The sequence below is a fragment of the Pinus tabuliformis genome, chromosome J, assembly GCF_031772625.1.
Source record: "Pinus tabuliformis cultivar Carrire ecotype Pingquan chromosome J, CPIR1, whole genome shotgun sequence".
In the NCBI taxonomy this organism is placed as follows: Eukaryota; Viridiplantae; Streptophyta; class Pinopsida; order Pinales; family Pinaceae; genus Pinus; species Pinus tabuliformis.
In genome coordinates, this window is record NC_142295.1 from 1,479,462,857 (window position 1) to 1,479,486,144 (window position 23,288).

Below are 23,288 nucleotides of genomic sequence, written 5' to 3' on the forward strand. Positions count from 1 at the left end.
ACTAAATTCTAACAACTGAAAATAAATTCTCAGCTAGTGAACTTATTTATGTACAACACCTACTTATGTACTGGGCATAAATTAAGCCAAGTTAGGTCAACCTTCCAATGAAACCAACCCAACATCATAGTACTGGACCTTATGCCTCCATGCTATTGGAATTCAAAAATCAAAACAAGTATGCACCCTGAAAAATATTCTAACAAAAAAATTGATATGTATCCCCAACTTGATTGTTGATGCTCTTCTCTTTTAATATCCTACGTGAACCTTCTAATTGGGCTTCGAATTGATGAATAATGTTGCAAGCCAAAGAAAGATGCCATGCATTCACCTACTGGATCATGAACTTGATGAGAGAAAATTGCAGCTGCCTCATTTTCTTGAATAGTTTGATGACCAATATCTTCTTGGTTGGGGAAACCAATAACACCACTTGGCTATTTTTATTTATCCCAAATGGGGATGGAGGGAGAGGGTGACTTATCTTCTTTGAGGGCTTCAATCTTAAGGCAGTTGGGATCTAAAGGCCCCTTTCCCTTATCATTTAGCTTAGGAGGCTATGGGGAAGGAGTACCTTCATTTTGATCTTTCCCTCTCGATCTCTTTCCAGATGACCTCAGATAGTATTTCTTGTGCAGTTGAGCCTGCATGAGATCAAAAAACTGTTTACAGTAATCATTGATATAGTCATTGTTCACATTGCATCAATATCCTCGTCTTCTTCATATGCTCTGAGTTCTTGTTCTTTATCAGAGAAACAAGAACATAAGTTCCCCTGAACTTTATTTTCATTTGGTGTCTGTTTCTTCAAATCATCTTCTATATATAATGGAGGATGACTGTGATCATGTTGTTCTTTCTCCCCTTGCAATATCTGTAGGGGAGGCCTTCTATATTGGGGATTTAAACATGGATTAGAAGTCTGGAAGTTTTGTCGGCTTATCCTTTCTAATTCCAGTTTTTCCAGTTTATAAAAGGAGTTATTTATTAACCTATCCATCTATTCTATCTTCTCCTCCATGTCTTGACAGTGGAGTCATCAGAGTATTTACAATTAAGATTCAAACAATGGAGTCTCTAGGGTGTTTATAATGGAATTCAGATAGTGGAATAGCTAAGGTGAGAGATCTTCAACCCACACTTCCCTTGCTCACTTGATAGAGGGAATGTAAATATTTGTCGTACCCAAGGAAAAATATTTATGTTTCGTTCCCCAGAAATGGTGCCAGAAAGATGTTGTCGCTTTTTCTAGCACCTGTAGCACAAGTGCTTCAGGAGATATAGAAAGCTTCCTAGAGACAACCTATGGGTTGATTGTAGACTAGTGCCTAGGACATCTTAGATAAAGGAGTGCATGGAAGATTATCAGTGAGGGGTTTCTGCTGCACTCCAATTTTCACGTAGTTTGGAAAGATAATAAAGGGGGGCTTGGTTCAATAGTCTTTCATCAAGGTGAACTCAAGTAGATACATGGATCCAAATATAGGGGTTGAATCAGGCTGATCTCAAAGAGGAATGTCTTGTTCTAATGGCCAACACACAACAATGAGCAGCTTAATATTGAAGTTGTAGTAAAGGTGAAGAGGAGGAGAGAAAGGAAGGAAATAGATGCATAGGGCTGTAAACAAGACAAAATCCTAAGCAGCAATGTTCTGATAGAAGGATGGAAAGAAGAAGAGATGGAATGACAGGAATTGCGGAGCACAAATTAAGGTTTCATGTTCTATAGCTCATGGATACACTTATCACTAATCAACATATGTAAATTTGTGCTCTTAAAGGTACATAAGTAAATATTTAAATAACACATGTATTGTTACTACTTAGCAGCATACATATAACCATGAGAGAATGAGACCGACAACTTCATTACACAATTTCAATAGAAGAGAAACATACATGAAATGAGATTTACAGAGGGAAAAACATACTACTTACATCCATGATTGGAATCACCAAAGAGTTTCATTAATCCTCAAAATGAGTCCAATATACTAGTCCATTACATTTAGCCATACATCGCTTGAGTCCCTCATGAACAGGCAGTTAGAACCAAAGTGGAATCAGAGAATTTCGAGCATTGCGGGTGTAGAATTCCGTAACCAATATTAAGTGTTTCTTCCCCCTATTTATAAGAAGAGGGGGAGATTTGAATTAATAGTTATAAAATATCCCAGCTCGAGCTCCAAATGTATGATAGACCAGTTGCCTCATCATGCAAAGGCTGCTGCTCATAGTGATTTGATTCGGATTTGATTTTGTTCTTGAAAATATAGAAATTATAGAATAATAAGAAAAAGGAAAACAAAATGATGATGGGAGGAAAATATCTCTCAGACGCCCCTGTTATGGCCTCTACTTAAGCCACGTCTCTGCCTCAAAGATCCGGCCAATCCGCCTATCACTTTAACCTTAACTATATGGCTTCACCACTTTATGGAGTTGGTAGAGATTAACTGTGTTGACTTGTCTCAGAGTGGAAACAAAGATCAATCTGGCAGTCTTGCAATGTATGATTGAGTGAAGCTCCATGCTGAAGCATTAAGTCTTCTCTAAGCCCCATACCAATTTACCATTGCTCCATGCTTTAATTTAATGTTGTCGCTGCAAACCCATATTCCTTCAAAGTTGTGTACCATGTTATCAGAATGCAACACGCCTCATAAAATAACCATGGTGTGATATCAGGGATTCTCCAGTATGGGCACTTGACACTACAAAACATTGTGAAACAACGAGTTCTGATCCCCTTAGGCCCATTTTGCTTTGATCCCTTTCAGTACTTTTTCATCATATGACCGGGGACTATGACCGGGTGCTTAGCCAAATATTGGAGCTCGGAAAATCGAGACTTCACACTAAACATGCTTCATGAAACAACGAATGTCGATCACCTTTTCTGCTTAGCTCTTGGTTCTTTAGCTCTTCCCGTGACCATAGGCCAGCCCCTATATCGGAGGGTTTCAATCTACGATTTAAATTTGGCGCACAACACTTTAGTTCCCTAATCGCCACACTCTGATAACCTTTTTTGCTTAACCCTTGGTCCTTTGGCGCTCCTCGTGACTGTAGGATAGCCCCCATATCAGAGCCCCCCAATTAGAGGTTTTCAATCGATAATTCTACTTTGATGCACAACACATTGCAACTGCCAATCTCCAATCACCTTTTCTTCTTAACCCTTGGTCCTTTCACTCTCCTCGTGACTGTAGGCCAGCACCCATATTAGAGCCCCTTTATCGGCATATTGCAATTGTAGGTTTCACTAGAAGCGAAAATGCTCATCCTCTATTCACCGATGTGATATCATCCTCTGCCATTTGTCACCTTGTGAGTGGTGACACTTGTCGCCCTGTTTTGGCCCCTTATGACCCCTCAAAACGCCAAATTTGCCTGCCACGTGTCCACCGTAATGCCACATCATGCTGACATCAGTTGCCCCATGTCCCTTATCGAAACCAACCATATCCTACCAAGTGTCATGTATCCAAACCAATAATGTGTAGCCACATTTCATTTATTAGATCCAATGATGTTCAACCACGTGGCCCCCCTCGAGGAGGGAGAAAAGGTCAGCCCTCTTCTTATTTTCCACCGATTTCCATTATTAAACATTTCAAGGCTTTCCCAACGCTTTAACACTAAAGGCTCAAATCCTGGAAATCTTAATCACAATCAGAACTTTGAAAGGGTTTCATCTATTTTATCGTCAATTGTGATGTGCCAATCACCTATTTCTCTGATTCCTTGGACCTTCGATATGCGGGATCATCGACGTGTGACCCTGCTGATACTGCAAGACCCTGATCACTGATATATACTGTGTCTTGGACCACCGATCTTCGATTTCCAATATCGGCAATCATTGATCGCTGGTTTTCTTTGAGGTCCCTTGCGGCTACTTTAGAAAACTCCGATTTGCGGGATCCAGGATTATACTTAAGCATTTTCCTTCGTTTTCTGGTTTTCAAGGGTAATTTTCAATCTACTCTAACTTTTGATTCCAGAGTCCATTTGAGGAGTTCCATATACTGTTGGAAATATAATTCCAAGAAATATCCATTGGAGGGGGTTCGATTTATCTTTGAGTGCTTCAGTGGCTTGAAATATGGCTGCAACTTTCCTTCTCTTTTGTACTTTGGTCAGCTAAAAACAATTTTGACGGTGAGTGACAACACCCTTAATGAGAACAAGTCACTTTATTCCTTCACTACAATCATATTCTGTAGAATCACCACCTAAGTAGACAAATGTAGTAGAGGAACAAGGGTCAAGTCACATCAAATAACATTCTCTACACAAAAGCACAATCCAATTCCACTTGCCCAACTTCTTGACACCCATAAGAATCATTATATATGCAAACATAGTAAGTATGCATTTCTCCCTTACTTAAAAGGCATGTAGAAGGGTCTCATAATAAACATATTGGGGCCCAGATTGGGGGTATCTAAGGAAATGAGTCAATTAGCCATCCAAATTTTGGCTTACAATACTGAAATATCCATAACCAAAACATGGATTTTGTTGAAAATGTAACTAGTTTCGGTCTTCATAATTGTTGTTGTACTCATTTCAATATGTATCCTATGTAACAAAGAAAATAAGAAAAGAAAAATTTATTATTATTAAATAATGGGTTTCACGCTCATTTTTATGGTCTTCTAGATATAAGCACGTTCTTCTTGATTCTAGGGTTTTTTAGGTCTTAGGATATACTATCATGAGTCAAAGGAGTCAACATCATGTTTATAAGACCTTTCTGGCAAAAAATAATTGGAAAAAGAATTTATTTTGAGTCTAGAAAGTCCTCGAAACTCCAAAAGTACAATTCGGCCCTGGCAGCTTCAAGTCGGCCTAAAGGAGGGAATTTGACCCCTTGGAAAGGCTATATAAAGGAGCAATTTGACCTCATTTGTCACTCACTCACCGAGAATTTTGATCTCAAGAAGAAAGTTTGATATGTAGTTGGGAAATAGAATAAGAAGCAAGCGAAGGTCTAGAAGAAGAAAGGAAGGATGAAAATCTTGTTTTTGGGCTCAATCTCTCTCACACATGCGAAAGATTAATGTTTTTGTAGCTCCCAAGAAATGATGAAATTGCAGATTTGTGTTGCAATAGGACGGAGTGCAATCTCTTGAAGTTGGAGGAAAGTGTTACCCTATAGTGATCTCATTGACCTTGATTAGAGTTGTCTTTCTCAAGGAAGGTCTCAAGAGTAGAATCGATTAGGGTTTTTGTGGCAATTTCATGGGCTGAATGTTAGGTGTGTGTTATATTCTTTCCACGACCACCCCACTTGTGGTGGGGTCACAGGGGGGTGATAGTCCCCCTTGTACGTTGTGTTGGGCATAGCAGGGGGGGCTGCTACCTCCATTGTTAGGGGATAATTAGGGGGAGGTAGCGTTGGATCTTGCATAGGGTTCAGGGTAGCACCCCAAGATTTTTTTTTTGGACCCTATATTAGGTGAGCGGACCTACCTATGGTTTTGTGCATGGATTTCACACATGGTTTTGGGCATGATGGTATTTTTTCCATGGTATTTTGTAGATTCGGTGAAGAGAACTATAGTTATGTTCTAATCAAGGGTTAATGGATTGAGGTTTATGGATGCTTCGACATGTATGTATTGTAACATTGAAAGGAATATAATGAAAAATCAATCTAGTAGTCCCGATTTTGGGATCCAGGGGAAAATATCTATGTATATCTATTTTATGTTTTATGCTCTCGCTATTGTTTATTTTCTATTTTTAGAATTCATATGCAGGTAATTTATGTACAAGGTTAAAACCTACACTGAAGTTGCAGGTCGAAGAAGTAGTATTGAAACTGGGAGGTCAAAGTTTCAGTTTGAAGCTGGTTGGTGCCATATTAAGGAAAGAATTGTCAGAAGGGATGACTTGGTACTTGGAGAAGGACTTGGTATAGGATTAGGTCTTTGTGTCTCATCTTGAAGCAGATTCTATAAGAAGAGGATTTTTCCGGGTTTTCCCCTTGGAGAGGTTTTGCCCTAGTTGAGAGCCTAATTTTCATGTCCTCTATTGTTACTATTTCTATTCTTGTTATTTGTTTGATGAAAAGACCTAAGTAAAAGAACACAAGAAGACTAAGTTCGTTCAAAAGAAAATATTAAGGTTAAGGAAAATTGATTAATAAGATGCCACTTTGAAACTTTCAACATGGTATCAGAGCTAAGGTGAACAAGAAGGCAACTAGAAGGATTATCTTGTGGACACAAAGAAGGGTTCTCTTGTCAAGGGGAATCATTTGGGAAAGAAAGGAAGTAGAATACTTATTGATCTAGAAGGAGAGTTTCTACATTTCAAGCTCTCATTAAAGAAGGCTTGGAAGGAAGACTACAAGGAAGTTTGTCTCTTGAAAGAAGGAGATATATATAAAGGCTCATTGAAAGGAATCTTTGAAAGAAGCATGAAAAGGATCTTGGCATAATTCATCACTCTTGAAAGTTGTTGGAGGAATAAACATATTTCAAGGACATCATTAAAGTTTCTTCAAGGTCTTAAGGGCATCAAGAAAGGTTGAATACATCATCAAGGAAGAGGAGAACCTTGATCATCAAGTAAGTATCATATTATTACTCTATGTCTGAATCTAAAGGTCACATGAGTTCTTTTTGTAAGGAGATCAATAAGCTCGTTGGAGCATCAAATTACCTAGCATGGAAGAAAAGGATTGACCTGGCACTTATAGAATATGAAGTAATGGAATATGTTACTGGTGAAATTACTGAACCTAACAAAGATCAAACTCAAGAACTAGTGAAGTACAAGAAAGGGGAAGTAAGGGTACAAAGGATCATCATTGAATCCATTAAGGATCCTCTCGTTCCATTTGTTTCAAATTTAAAAACTTCCAAGGCTATGTATGACAAGCTAGATAACTTGTACTCTGTAAGTACATCGAGACAAAATATGACTTTGTGTAATAAACTATACAAAATTAAGAAATCAAAGGATGAGGACATGGCATCCTTTCTAATGAATATCTCTTAGTTAAGAGATCATTTGGAGGGACTTGGAGAGAATTTTTTATTTGCAAATGGTCATCTGTGTATTAAATTTGTTTCCAGGAGAATGGAGCAGCTTTGCAACAAGCATCTAATCTAAGAAATATTCAACTCCCTTTGATGAGTTGTGGGTGCAATGCATTTTGGAAGAATCAAGGATCAAAGTAAAAGACGTCATAGGATCAAATGAGTAGTCCCAGGACTTTCAAGCTTGAATCAAGAAGCTGAAGAAAGGAAAGTTTGGGAAGTCTAAGAAGAAAGATATTTCCAAGTTTCAATGCTTTAAGTGCAATGAATATGGGCACTATAAGAGGGATTGTCCAAGCCAAAATAACAATAAGAGAAAGGGCAGAAGTGAGGCTCACATAACTGAGAAGATGGAAGAACCTGAGAAGAAGCCGAAGAAAGAAGATGTGAAAGATATCTACTATTAAAGAAGGCATCTTGGTTGTGAGGCTCTTTGTAAAGTTGGTCTTTCCTTTAGGATAATATTCATTGTTGTTGTTTACTTGATTTTGTATAGCATCATAGATAAAAGCATGTGGTAATAGCATATGTAGAGTATACTTAGTGAAATTTCATTATAGAAATCATCTAGTCTTTAAGAAGATTGATAGACCATTTTTCATAATGATGATCTAGGAATTATTTGACATTATGTTAGAGGCAGTCATCTTGCTTAAATGGATCATCATGATTGTGGAAGGGCCACGATTTTGGAAGGTTCTTGGGAGAATAATTATGACAAGGTTAGTATACATTCCATGTAATGTGGAAACAATACTGTTAAAGGATGAAGGAATGCAATGGGTCAAGTTGTAGACTCCTTGTGAGATATATGTAGCTAGATGATGGAATAAGAAGCATAGGAATGCACATTAAAAGTGACTCTTGGATAAGATTCATGTAGAATCTTGTAACATGCTTAGTATGATTGTATGATGTTTAAAAGGAAGAATTTGACTTACTTAAGGATGTATAAAATATTAAGACTTTCTCTAGAATATGTAAATAATGATTAACATCTAGTGCAATCTCTAGAAGAGAAGTTTGTAACTTGGTAATAAAGTTTGATCCTTGGGAACTTTGATGCATGAAGGAAGATTCAAGTGGATATGGACCATGAGGATGTTGATATTTGGACGAGAAGGTCATCATGAGGAGGTAAGTCTATTTCAATTATTGTTGGTGATCTATTTAACATATTATTTTTCTATCTGGAAGGATGTTGCAGGAATACATGATGATAGTTGAGGCAAGGTGAACTATATGTATGGAAATGTATGAAAAATGTTGAGGAAAGCTCAACATCTGGTACCTGGAAACTGTGAAGTCAAGATGTGTACATCTTGGGATTAAAAGGTAGCAGTGCGAGAAGATAACCTGAAGGTCAAAGGAGATCACTTTCATAAGGAATCTATGATCAAATTGAAGTTTGGAAAGGCTCAAACACAATGCCTTCATCTATGATGTTGAAGATGGAAGTGATGATAAATAAAAATTCCCTAGACCTTCTCACAAAATTGAAGAGTGAAGATGGCTCCATGAAACCTTGAAAAGAAGCAACTTGATATAATGAGATGCAAAGAAAAGAGGGAGCTAAGAAACTATGGAAGACTGGCAGTTGATACTCTTATGAAGACAAGCTATAAAGCTTGTGGATATTACTTCTCAAATAGAAATGAAATCTGGTATCTCCTCTGGTTTTGAGAGGGAGCAAACGAGTGTCCTTGAAAAAGGAGAAAGGATCTATTCCCTGGTCAAAAGGGAATACGGATATCCTCTCTAATTGAGAGGGAGTGATGTTGGACATCACATGTGCATTCTCTTCCAGTAATGAAGAGAGAATGGTGGAGGATTGGATAAGCATTTGTGGTCTCCTTGAGGACATAGAATCCAAGAAAGGAAAGGTAACGACACTCTTTGAGGATAAAACAGGTATCCAAGAGAAGAGTGGTTGAAGAGAATTGACATTCTTTAAGGGCTCAGGATTGAAGATCCAAGATAAGAATAGTCCTAAAAGGACATACCTTGTAGACATTTAGACGGGGCATGTGGCTTGTAGAGGTAGTAGTATCACATGTAAAGCCTCTTAGCATAATGCTCTTGAATGAAGTTGAGTTGGTCAAGTTAGGCCTCAATGACAGTGTTGGTTATATTATTGATGCTTAAAATTTGGCTTATCAATCCAACTCTTCTTATGAAAATTCTTCAGTTTGAGAATGATATTTTATTAGTTGTACAATTATGAATACCTCCCTAGTTAAGATGGAGTGTTGAAAATGTAACTAGCTTCGGTCATCATAATTATTGTTGTACTCATTTCAATATGTATCCTATGTAACAAACAAAAAAAGAAAATAAAAAGTTATTATTAGGTATAAGAATGTTCTTCATGTTTCTAGGGTTTGTTAGGTCTTAGGATTTATTATCATGAGTCAAAGGAATCATCATGTTTATAAGACCCTTTCGGGCAAAATGTAATTGGAAAAATAATTTATTTTGAGTCTAGAAAGTCTTGGAAACTCCAAAAGTGCAAGTTGGCATTGGTAGCTTCAAGTTGGCTGAAAGGAGGGAATTCGACCCCTTGGAAAGACTATATAAAGGAGCAGTTCAATCTCATTTGTCACTCACTCACCAAGAAGTTCGATCTTAAGAAGAACGTTCAATTTGTAGCTAGGAAACAAAAGAAGAAGAGAGAGAAAGTCTAGAAGAAGAAAGGAAGGACACAAATATTGTTTTTGGGCTCAATCTCTCTCACACATGTGATGAATTAGGGTTTTTGCAACTTCCAAGAAAGGCTGAAATTGAAGATCGGTGTTGCAGTAGGAAAAGGTGCAGTCTCTTGAAGCTGAAAGGAAGAGTTACCCTATAATGACCTCATTGACCTTGGTTGGAGTTCTCTTGCTCAAGGAAGGTCTCAAGAGGAGATTGGATTAGAGTCTCTGTAGCAGTTTCAAGGGCCAAAGTTGCAGGTAAACGAAGTAGTATTGAAGCTCGGAGGTCAAAGTTGTAGGTCGAAGAAGCAATATTGAAGCTGGGAGGTCAAAGTTGCAGTTTGAAGCTAGTTGGTGCTAGATCAAGGAAATACTTGTCGGAAGGGATGACTTGGTACTTGTAGAAGGACTTGGTATATGGTCGGGTCTTTGTGTCTCACCTTGAAGTGGATTATATAAGAAGAGGAGTTTTCCTGGTTTCCCCCTTGGAGGGGATTTGCCCTAACTGAGAGCCTAATTTTCGAGTCCTTTATTGTTAATATTTATGTTCTTGATATTTGTTTGATGAAAATACCTAAGTAAAATAACACAAGAAGACTAACTAAGTTCACAAGCAAATATTAAGGTTAAGGAAAATTGATTAATAAGCTACCACTTTGAATTTTCCAATAGATTTAAGGGTATGTAACAATACTTAAAACCAACACTAGTTGACAGAAATTCATGTGATAAGCATGAGCATCAAACTTGTACATATATTCATGTTCCTATCCATGTTACATTCACACCCAAACTCTTTAAATTGGGATTTCGATTTTACTTTATTCCAAGTGTACAAACATGTAATTTTCAACCATAAACATGTAGATAAAAAACATACATTTTATCCAAAAAAAATCAAGTAAAATTTAAGTACCTAGTTGCTATTTCATCAAGATGAAAATATGTGATAAAGCAACATCCATTTAAAAAAATTAAACAATAACCCCATAACTTTTTACAAATTAGATTAAGATGAAAATTGAGTAACAAATTTAAGCATGATAAAGCCATAAGAAATTCACTTTCACAAACCATTTTAACCTTAGTTTTATGATGAATAAACCCAAAAACATATGAGCCTAATTAACTTTCAAACTAATCATCAAATTGTCGATTATTGACAATCCAATTTGCATCTTGTTGAGAAACTTCCACAACATAGGTGAATGGAAGAATGGCAATACCTAATATGGGAAGAATGATTGTACTAGTAGGAATGGTCAAATTATGTGGATTTGAGAGCTCAACATGCTACTCTTTTATTCATTCTTTTGATTTTACTTTGAAATAGGCTAGAATCAGTGATGATCTCCTCCTTTACCCCCTAATGGTCTAGCCAAGATTGGGCATCCTTATGCCAACCTCGCTTGAGATGGAGGTGGGGATTTTGGCTTCCATGTTGTATAACTTCTTCTTATACATAAGATACTTAATCATAGCCATGCTTTCAATGGGGGAAGTGATGATTTCAATCAAGAGGATAGGGTAGGGAGTATATCCTTTAATCTTGAGCTTGTAGGTTATAAATTGTTTTTGAATCAACTCGATCTTCCTCCATGATGCTCTAGATATATCGCAACCCCAAACCTCACATCCATATAAAATAACATGGATGATGATAATCTCCAAGAGAAACTTTTTTTTACTCCATACCCAAATATATGTTGACTTACAACTGTTTTCAAGCCCATAATAGGCTTTCCAACTTCCAATTATCTTTTTCTCAATGTTATAATTCAAGTTAAGGTGATGATGAATGTTAATACCCAGCTATTAGTATGAAGGAACTTTCTCCAAATAGTTATTATAATAAATGAAATTATCATAGTTTGATCTTTTTAGATCAATGGGATGTCCCCCTATGATCTCTTATGGTTTTAAGGCCCACCCATCCCCACCAATGGATATTTTGAAGTGTTTTCCTAGTTCATTTTCCTTTGTTTTTTTCTTGGTTAACCATCTAGAAGGCTTAATTATAAACCATTATTTTGAATATAATTAGTAGTATCTTATTAGTTTAAATATTTTGAATATAATTAACAATTTGAAAATCTCATTTGCAATTATAATAGCCTATTAACATCATGTTTAATTACTTTGTTAATAATTTGTTTTGCTTGAAAAATATCAATTATCATAACATGTGGTATTTACAAGCCCATTTAATTTCTGCATTTTTGAATTTTTTTTATTATTTAAGTGTGAATACATGAAAGTATAACTGAAAACATGTGCACAAACTAACATATTATACACCTTAATAAGGAATTCTAACTAAAGGTTTTGTATATTTGCATTACAAGTACGAATTAACACTTTGTATCTGCCATCCTAGATTCCATTCCATGGCAGTATCATATTGCTTAGTTATGTTAGATGATGGGAGATCACATGGAAGGCATACAATCAAGTACTTGATTAGGTATTTTGATTCTTGATTTTTGTAAAATAACTTTCGAGAGGATTCAATATCTAATTATCACACAAACTTGTTAATGTTATTTTTATAATTGAAAATGATAAATAAATAAAATAAAATCAAAATATCTAAACACAAACTACATCAACATAAATTATACCAATTTAGATCTATCTTAAACCCAAATCGATAAAACAATAATATCAATCAAAAAATTTAAATATATAATTTTTCTAATCTATTAAATTCCATATCATTTATTAATTCTTTTATATTAAAAAATGTACAAATTTCGATTTCGATGCTCTACTATGAAACTATAAATCTATAAAAACCCAAAATAACAAAAATAACATTAATAAAAAATTACATAAACAAAATGCTCACAAAACAATAATTCTCTTGATGTTACATTGAGAAATTTAATTTGCTAAACATATTCTTTTAATATGTTTAAATAAAAGGATATTGTTCAAAACTAGTCTCTAACATTTTTTTTTAACCACATGATGAATCGGTAACTGCCAGTCTCTAACATTTACTAAACATATTCTAAAATAAAAATATACTGTATACTGTTTAAAACTCGCCCCACACAGAATGAAATAAGACCTATATCACCTCACTTAAAATCCTCGTCTAGTTCTTGATAATTGCATTTATTTTTACTTTCCATTATTCATTACTAAGGCTCACAACTTGCTTTCCAATGTTTTTACCTTCAAATAAACCAACAAGAGCGGCTGGTGCACTCTCCAAGCCATGAGCAATATCTTCAACATAAACTATATTTCCTTCTTTTAGGTATTCCCTTACCTTCTCCACAAACTGAGGGTACTTGTCCCAATAGTCATAGATAATGAAGCCTTCTATCTTTAGCCTCTTGGTTATCACATGCCCCAAGTTTTTAATGCCTCGTCTTTCCTCCAGATTATATTGTGAGATCATCCCACAAAAAACAATACGCCCATGGTGGTTCATATTTTCCAGAACTGCGTCAAGCATCTCACCTCCCACATTGTCAAAATAGATATCAATCCCGTTCGGCAAGTGCCTGGGAATAAGTGAAACACAAATTTATATGTCAAACTTAAGGCTTTGTTCGGAGATCTTCTTAACAATCAGTCCTAAATTGGTTTGAATACATCCCAAAGTAAAAATACAATCATGCTATCAATCAGTTAAATAAGTGAAACACAAATTTATATGTCAAACTTAAGGCTTTGTTCGGAGATCTTCTTAACAATCAGTCCTAAATTGGTTTGAATACATCCCAAAGTAAAAATACAATCATGCTATCAATCAGTTAATTTAAATTAGTTTGAACTTTGAATATATCTAAAATAAAAATATAACCATGTTACAGTTTAAATGGGTTCAATGGTTAAGAGTATATATATTTTTTAAGAGATCAGATCTTTAAATCCAGAAAAAAGTAGAGTATTTATATCTCAGTAAACTTCAGCAGTCAAATCACTACAAAGAGGTGTATTCAATTTGGTGTCTAACTTAACTCGAATCTTAAAATTACATAATTATTATTATTATCATTAAAAAAAACAATCTCTAATAAATAAGATAGAATAAACTTCAGCAATCAAATCACTACAAAGGGGTATATTCAATTTGATATCTAACTTAACTCTAATTTTAAAATTAGATAATTATTATTATTATCATTAAAAAAAAGCTCTCTAGTAAACAAGATATAATAACAATGAATAATAAACCAATAACAATCTATGACTAACAACAGTGATCCACTTAAACCCTTCATATTTAACAATTTATAATAAACCAGATATAATAACAATCTATGACTAACAACAGATCCACTTAAACCCTTCATGTTTAATTGAAAACTTATATGGTGAAAAGGCATATTCTCAAAATAGATATCAATTCCATTTGGAAAGTAACTGGAAATGAGTGAAACAAATATTTGTATTTTTTAATTAAAATTTTTGTTTGCAAAATATTAACAAAAATAATGATAATCACGGATTAACAAAAGCCTTCATAATTGAAAATTCCTACACTCAACAAGGATATAGTTTGAGAAATTGTCAATTTGTGCATTTTCAAAATTTGAATGATTTAAATAAAATAAAATTAAAAATTGCAGGGAAAAAGACCTTCAAGATTTTGACCCATCAATAAATGTCAGTTAGGTGACAAGAAGACTTCACAGGTGTAAAAACAAAATGAACAGACAACCACTTTACAATCATGACAAAACTCACTTGCATATAAGAGGTAAAAGAATCAAGCATTGCAATACCAAAACCAAAATATGATCATTCTAGTAGGCTTAGTGGGGAAAACCGAAATGTTGAAGACGTATTGCAGCCAAGGTTGACCCAAAGTAAACAGAAAAAATATGAATTTAAAAAATAACAAATGAAAAAACCAATGACATCCACGAATACACTCATTCAACCCACTATCTTTTTACATATACATTAACACCAACCATGAAATGGAGGTGTAATTCACCATGCACAATGGTACTTTCTACATATGTAATGACAACACAATTCAAAATAGGAGCTTCTTTATACACAGAGAGGTTTATGTACCCAACAACCAGGAAAACAACCATTCTCCCAACTAATTAAGATTTCAAACCTCTTAATAAGGACTTCCTATGAAAACCTGTATAAAAATTACCTCGTGATGTGAGTCGCAACTCATAAGTGATTGGATCTATTCCCCTTTGAAAATATATGCTCCATTTCCCATTTTCATGGGCTTTCCTATCTTATCGAGCAAAAAAGGAGACCCTTGGAGTTCAAGAATAATGACAAGTTGATCAAGACTCTCTAGAAGCACATTGCACTTGGGGATTCCACTCTAGCACACTTGGCATAGTTGAGGAATGGAGCCCTAGACAAGGAATGTCCCACCATATTAGGGGTCTAGAGAATGACTTATGGTGGGCTGAGCGGTCAACTATAGCCAGAAGTAGTAATGTCATGTACATTACAGGAGGTTCAAAGCATGTCATGTGACAAGACAAAGCCTAGAGGAACAAAACATGCAACTTGGAGGAAGCCCAAGACATGACAAGTGACAAGGGAAGAGGCTACAAGAGAAACGAACTAACTTGGATGAGGCCATGTGGCAGTGGAAGCATTTATTTAGTAAAAGGAGATCACTTGATGGGGAGCATTCCATTTCTAAGGAGCATTTTGGTTGCTTGATCATGAGTCTACCCCCTTGTATGAGGATTACACTTTATCCAAAGTGGATTCCACATATTTGGAGGCAATGTTTCACCGTTGAGCCATATATTGGGCATTATACTTTGCTTGAGGTAATGCTCTACATGTTTGGAAGAAAGTATTCATATGAGGACATGCCATGTGGCATAGTTGATATCTTCTAAAAGCCATAGCTTTAAAAACCATCCAGTTTAAACGGGTAATCAGTCAAACTAGACAATTAGCAACCTTAGCCAATGATCAGGTAGAAAAATATAGTTTAGGGATCAGTAAGGTACCAATCTGCCTAAACAGGTTGGTTCCGCTCCAAATTTGGTCGGTCAGATCTCACATGTGTGGAGAAGTTTGGGACCCATGGTAGCCATTTTCAAGTGGTTTTGGAGGAAACAAAGAGTTGTTTTCTTCCTTAAACTCCCCCCCTCCCCTGCCCCCTTAGCTATAAAACCAACACTCCCCCTTGTTAACACTAAACCTAACCAAAAAACCTAACTCAACCCTACCAATGATGGCAATCAATGAAAATGTTAAATTCTTAAAGTAAAAGTTGACATTTCCATTATCTTTCCTTTTCATCCTTTACCTTTTTTTTTTTTACATTTCCTTTATCTTTCCTTTTTAACCTTGAACTGTTAACATTACCATTAATTGTTTTAGGATGTTTGAGAGTAATTCCAACCTTACGGGCTTCATATAGAGAAAGTAGAATTTCATATCCCACTCAAAATTCAATAGACTTTGCAGTTTTCTTAGGATTTGTAGGATTGCAACATTTTTATTGAATTCTATCATGTATGAGGGTATGGGATTGAGACTTAGTCAAGAGCATGAATCCCTTGATGTACCTTTTATTTTATTTTTTACATTTCCTTTATCTTTCCTTTTTATCCTTGAATTGTTAACATTACCATTAATTGTTTCAAGATGTTTGAGAGTGATTCCAACCTTATGGACTTCATATAGAGAAAGTAGAATTTCATATCCCACTCAAAATTCAATAGACTTTGCAGTTTTCTTAGGATTGGTAGGGTTGCAACATTTTTATTGAATTCTATCATGTATGAGGGTATGGGATTGAGATTTAGTCAAGAGCATGAATCCCTTGATGTACCTTTTTTTTTAACACAGTTGGTCATATTATATTCATTCGAAAAAAGAGAGGCTAACGCCTTGATACAATGCTTTTAACCAGATAAGGAGAGGAACCGTAGAAAAATCCTTGATCTATATTTTCCTCCTTTTACATGAGATTTATTATCACCTATTTTACCTACCACATTTAACTTGTAGATTCTAACATATTGCTGCAACAGAAGAATGCATTTACTTTTCATAGTTCACTAAGATGAAAAGCAAAACACTAGAATATGTACAACTAAATCTGGACAATTCTCATGGAGTCCTATGCACAGTTGAATATGTGATGCAGGAGCATGTGACTTAGAGGGAAAAAGTCTTCAAACATATTACAAAAATAAATAAAAAATCTACAAGCAAAGGAGTGGGGTCCTTTAGCCAGCAATTTCCATGCTTTTCTAGTTCAAGATAGAGATAGAATTAAGAATAAAACATTCTGTAATAATCGCTCATAGATAAGCGATAATAAGTTTTATACATGAATTCTTTAAAGTGCTCTATGAAAAAACCATGCTTTTGTAAAGGATAATGGCTGAGAAGGCTTTATCTATTAATTATAAATAAGAAACAACGAGACTCTAAAAGGCAGTTCAGAGCTCGGAAGCATTATCCCTTGAAAACTTCTCTCTCTGTTTATTTGAATTAATGGCCTTCTGCTAATTGATAATGGTATGCGTGTATTTGTTAAATTGCTTTCTTCTGAGTTGAAAATTGATGAATTCACCTTATTTTCCAAAGTGATGCTTGACTGAAGCCTTTAGGATCATTTTCCCTTCATATCGGCGCGTGCAGGCTTTCTAAGTCGTTTTACAGAGTTCTGTGGGCAAACTCTGTTTACACAGAGAAATCATGATATTTTCTTAAGCGGAACACTGTTCCGGACTTGAAACTTTATTGGATTTGGTTCATGCCCATATCAAGTCCGAACCAATATTGCATCGAAGAAGCGCAAGCGGAGTAGAGAGCCCTTAGGAACTGCCGAAGTGCGAAACCCCAACATTCTAGAACCAAAACATTATAGAGAAGGGCGGAAAGAGGCATCGGGTCCGCGAGGACGATCGCATCACAAACCTGGAGGCGGGAGGAACCAAGTATTGGTGCTTTGGAGGCCGCCGATAGTGATTGCTGATTATCGCATCAGGAAAAGGAAGGAGGAAGGGCATTAAACATGTCGATAGTGTATATTGTGTATAATGAAATACGTTGGCTATAAAAGCACCGATAGTGTTAATTCTTCAGAATTAACACAAAGGCTGTTTATAGGCCGCGAGAGTGGTTCTAGAGCACCGATAGTGTATTTTTGTTCCTTTGGAAAAAATTACCCGCCGATAGTGTATTTTGCGTAAAGAAATGCAGATTCCTCATTGATAAAAGCCCGCCGATAGTGTTTTGGGTAATTCTTTTGGAATTACAGTTCCGATAGGAACAGAGGCCCTGTTTGTCAATTAACAAGAGTTGTGGCGATCGGAGGAAAATCCATGAAGATTTCAGTTAAATGATTGATATGCCAATTGAAGCAGAGGGATAAATTTGGCCTGATATTGATGAAATTGTAACCAGGTTTGAGAGGTTGTCCATATCGCCTACACCCAGGCCACCATTAGTGGTATTAGAGTAGCCATCTGACATTGGATTGAATATTAGAAGCAGGAGAAGGAAAGTTACTATGGCTTTCAGATTTGGAAGAGGACGAGGACGTGGTGGAAGAGGACGGCTTGTTGCAAATGCTGAAGTAATGGAAGCTGTGCAACAGATGCAAGCTAGATTGGATGCATTAACAATAGGCAGGAACATAGATGATGGAGATGTTAGTGAACCTGAGGTTGAAGCTGCAGAGGAGGAAGTTGTAGCAATTACTCCTAAGATGAGGTTCTTTTAGTCAGTGTTGAGATCCACAGCTAGGCCAAAGACCGAGGTATCAATATATGAAGGAGGACTAAATCCAGAAGAATTGATAGACTGGATTAATGGCATGGAGAAATTCTTCGACTATGAAGAAACAGAAGATGAGAAGAAAGTGAAGTTTGCTATCACCAAGCTAAAAGGCCATGCAGCGCTTTGGTGGGATGGTGTGTAGGTAGAAAGGAAGAGACTTGGCAAGCAACCAATCAAGAATTGGAGCAGGATGGTAACAAAGCTAAGAGGTAAGTTTTTGCCAAGTAATTATCAACAAACTTTGTTTAGACAAATGCAAAATCTTAGACAGAGATCTTTGACAGTGAAAGAATACACAGAGGAGTTCTATAAGGTAAGCATAAGAGCTGGAGAAGCCCAAGATACAGATGAGAAGGTGGCTAGATATATGAATGGCCTCAATATGGACATTCAAGATAAGTCTACTATCTCCTAAAATAGTAGAGGAAGCTTATCAGATAGCATTTGAAGCTGAAGAAAAACTCATGAGGAAACAGTCTGCCAGACAGAGAGGTACTTTTTGAGGAAGGGGAAGTCTAGGTGGTAGAGGAAGATCTACAGCACCTAAAGATGGAACTAGCAGTAGCTCAACCCAACATGCACCCACAGGAGGTGATGCAAAAGGCAGAGGGAGTTTTTCTAAAGGAAGAAGAGGCAGAGAAATAAGATGTTACAGATGTAAAAAGCTGGGACACAGAGGTTTTGAGTGCCTAGAGAATGCAGAAACAAATCAGAAGAATGCAATTGTTGCTCCAATTGAGGGAGAAGCACCAATGACAACAGTAGTAGAAGAAGAAAATATACCATAGAGAGGAGAATCTTTGGTAGTTAATAAAGTTTTGCTCAAGCCAGCAAAGGAGATGGTTGAACCATCACAAAGGAAGACTTTGTTCAGGACAGTGTGTAAAGTCCAAGGGAAATGTTGCCAGATAATCATTGATAGTGGCAGCACTGATAATTTGGTCTCTACAGAAGTGGTGGAGAAATTGAAGCTGAAGATAATGAAACATCCAACACCTTACAAGGTGTCATGGTTGCAAAAGGGACATCAACTGTTGGTAAATGAACAATGTGAAGTGGAATTTCAGGTGGGCAAGTATAAAGATAAAATCGTTTGTGATGTGATGCCAATGGATGTGTGTCACATATTGCTTGGAAGACCTTGGCAATATGACAGAGGAGCCATGCATGATGGGAAAAGAAGCACCTACAAGTTTGGAAGTATGGTGTCAATCATACGTTACTGCCTTTGCAAGAAGAAGATGTACCAGGAAAGAAGACTGATCCAAAAACTCTGTTACTTGGAGGAAAGGAATACTTGAAGTAGATTGAAGAAAATGAGGTAAATTTTGCTATAATTTGCAAGCCCAAGGTAATAATGACTTCTACTAAAGTTTCTGATTTACCCATTGAAATTCAAGAAATGTTGGAGAAATATTGTGATATTATTGTTGATGATTTGCCTAATGAATTACCACCCATTAGAAGAATCAGTCATCATATAGATTTGATTCCTGGAGCAAGTCTACCTAACAAAGCAGCTTACAGAATGACTCCTACAGAAAATGAAGAGGTTAGGAAGCAGGTGCAAGAATTTCTTGACAAAGGGTTGATCAGAGAAAGCTTGAGTCCTTGCGCAGTACCAACAGTGTTGAGCCCAAAGAAAGATGGAGGCTGGAGAATGTGTACAGATTCAAGAGCCATCAATAAAATCACAATCAGGTACAGATTTCCATTACCTAGAATTGAAGATTTAATGGATTGCTTGAGTGGAGCAAAATATTTTTCAAAACTAGATCTTAAAAGTGGGTATCATCAGATAAGGATAAGAGAAGGGGATGAGTGGAAAACCACTTTTAAGACAAATGAGGGATTGTATGAGTGGAGAGTAATGCCTTTTGGGTTGTCAAATGCACCAAGTACATTCATGAGACTCATGAATGAAGTTCTTAAAGAGTTCATTGGTAAGTTTGTAATAGTATATTTGGACGATATATTAGTCTACAACAGGTCTAAGGAGGAGCACGTGAGGCATTTGAATTATGTCTTACAAAGGCTGCAGCAAGAAAAATTACTGTTGAATTTGAAGAAGTGTTCATTCATGAAAGAAGAGCTAGTGTACTTGGGATTTGTTATTTCTGCTGAAGGGCTGAAGATGGATCCAGAGAAGATCAAGGCAATTATGGAGTGGCCTTCACCCAAGAGTGTTTTTGAGGTAAGGAGTTTTCATGGTCTTGCTAGCTTTTATAGAAAATTCATTAAGAATTTTAGTAAGATTAATGCACCTATTATTGAGACCATAAAGAAGGACAAACAACCATTTAAATGGACTGCTGAAGCAGAGAAAAAATTTCAGCTGTTAAAGAAGAAAATCACTAAAAAGCCTATTTTGGTTTTGCCTGATTTTAACAAACCTTTTCAAGTGAAGTGTGATGCCAGCGGAGAAGCAATTGGAGGTGTTTTAAGCCAGGAAGATAGGCCAATAGCCTATTTTAGTGAAAAGTTAAATGATTCAAAAAGGAAGTATTCTTCTTATGATAAGGAGTTCTATGCAATTGTGCAGTGATTGAAGAAATGAAGGCATTATTTAATGTCAAAAGAATTTATTCTTTATTCAGATAACCATGCATTACAGTTTATAATGCAGCAGCCAAAGCTTAGCTAGAAACATGCTAAATGGGTAGAGTATCTTCAAGGTTTCCATTTTGTTTTGAAGCATATAAATGGACAGTCAAACAAAGTTGCAGATGCCTTAAGTAGGAGAAATATATTGCTTCAAGAGAGTCAAATCCAAGTGTTGGGTTTTGATTTTCTTAAAGAATTATATGAGACCAATTCAGATTTTAAAGAGGCATTTGAGGCCTATAAAAATCCTGTTTTGATGGATAGAAGTAGATGGTTGGATTACTTCCTACAAGATGGACTGTTATTTAAGAAAAATCAACTGTGCATACCAAACTGTTAAATGAGAGAGAATTTAATCAAAGAGAAACATAGTGGAGGACTTGAAGGACATTTTGGCATAGAGAAGACCTTTGAACAGTTGAACAGATTTTATTTCTGGCCGAAAATGAAATCTGAAGTGGAGAAGTATGTGAGAACTTGCAAAGTCTGCCAATATGCAAAGGGAAGGAGCCAAAACACAGGTTTGTATATCCCATTACCAATTCCAAATAGGCCTTGGGATATGGTAAGTATGGATTTTGTGTTGGGCTTACCAAAGACTCAAAGAGGTAATGATTCAATTTTTGTTGTAGTGGACAGATTTTCAAAAATGGCACACTTTATTCCATGTTATAAAACTAGTGATGCTTCTCACATTGCTAATTTGTTTTTTAAGGAGATTGTAAGATTGCATGGGTTGCCCAAAAGTATTGTCTCAAATAGGGATTCCAAATTTGTTGGAAATTTCTGGAGGAAACTATGGAAGAAACTAGGAACTAAATTAAGTTTTAGTTCTGCCTATCATCCACAAACTGATGGACAGAATGAAGTGGTGAACATGAGTTTAGGCAATCTTTTAAGGAGCCTTACTGCAGAACATCCAAAGCAATGGGATCAAGTGTTAGCACAAGCTGAGTATGCATATAATGACTCACCTAACAGGAGCATAGGACAAAGTCCATTCCATATTGTTTATGGAATTCATCCAAGAGGAATATCTGAATTAAGAAATTTGGGAAAAGAAGAGATGAGAAGTGTAGAGGGTGAAGACTTTGCATTAGAAATGCAAGCAATACATGAAAAAGTGAAGCAATAGCTACAGGATAGCAACATCAAATAAAAAACCAGAGTAGACATGAGAAGAAGAGAGATGAACTTTGAAGTCGGGGATTTGGTTTTAGCACATCTCAGAAAGGAGAGATTTCCAAAGAGGGAGTATAATAAATTGAAGTTCAAGAAAATTGGACTGTGCAAAGTATTAAGGAAATTCTTTGCAAATGCTTATGAGATTGAGTTCCCCCTGATGTTGGAATATCACCAATTTTTAATGTTGCAGACTTGTACAAGTATGAAGGTGAAAATGCAGATGATACAGCACAAGATCAAGAGACCCAAGAGATTGATTCGGTAAAACAATTACCCACAGCAAAGAATTTGTAGCCAGAAAGAATTCTGGACAAGAAGGTGTTTAAGAAAACAAGGGGACAAGAGTACTTCCAGTATTTGGTAAAGTGGAAGGATCAGCCGATCGCTGAAGCTACTTGGGTTACAGAAGACATGCTATAGAAACTGGACAGTTATGTAGATGAACTCATGGATAGGAGTCTGATGCAAGAGCATGTGACTTAGAGGGAAAAAGTCTTCAAACATATTACAAAAGTAAAAAAAAAAAAATCTATAGGCAAAGAAGTGGGGTCCTTTAGCCAACAATTTCCATGCTTTTCTAATTCAAGATAGAGATAGAATTAAGAATAAAACATTCTGTAATAATCGCTCATAGATAAGCGATAATAAGTTTTATGCATGAATGCTTTAAAGCGCTCTATGAAAAAACCATGCTTTTGTAAAGGATAATGGCTGAGAAGGCTTTATCTATTAATTATAAATAAGAAACAACGAGACTCTAAAAGGTGGTTCAGAGCCCAGAAGCATTATCCCTTGAAAACTTCTCTCTCTGTTTATCTGAATTAATGACCTTGTGCTAATTGATAAAGGTATGTGTGTATCTATTAAAATGCTTTCTTCTGAGTTGAAAATTGATGAATTCGCCTTATTTTCCAAAGTGATGCTTGACTGAAGCCTTTAGGATCGTTTTCCCTTCATATCGGTGTGTGCAGGCTTTCTAATAGAGTTCTGCGGG

At 36.1% G+C, this 23,288-nt stretch overlaps 1 protein-coding gene across 2 annotated transcripts in view; it reads right to left on the reverse strand.

The window, feature by feature from the left end:
* Positions 1–12,577: 12,577 nt before the first annotated feature.
* The window catches only part of LOC149232975 (2-alkenal reductase (NADP(+)-dependent)-like), a 280,994-nt gene continuing 270,283 nt past the window's right edge, over positions 12,578–23,288 (reverse strand). For both annotated transcript variants that reach the window (XM_089379619.1, XM_089379618.1), the window contains exon 6: positions 12,578–13,266. In XM_089379619.1, coding sequence (XP_089235745.1) covers positions 12,888–13,266 — 379 coding nt within the window. In that variant the 3' untranslated portion in view covers positions 12,578–12,887. The remainder of the gene's footprint in view (positions 13,267–23,288) is intronic.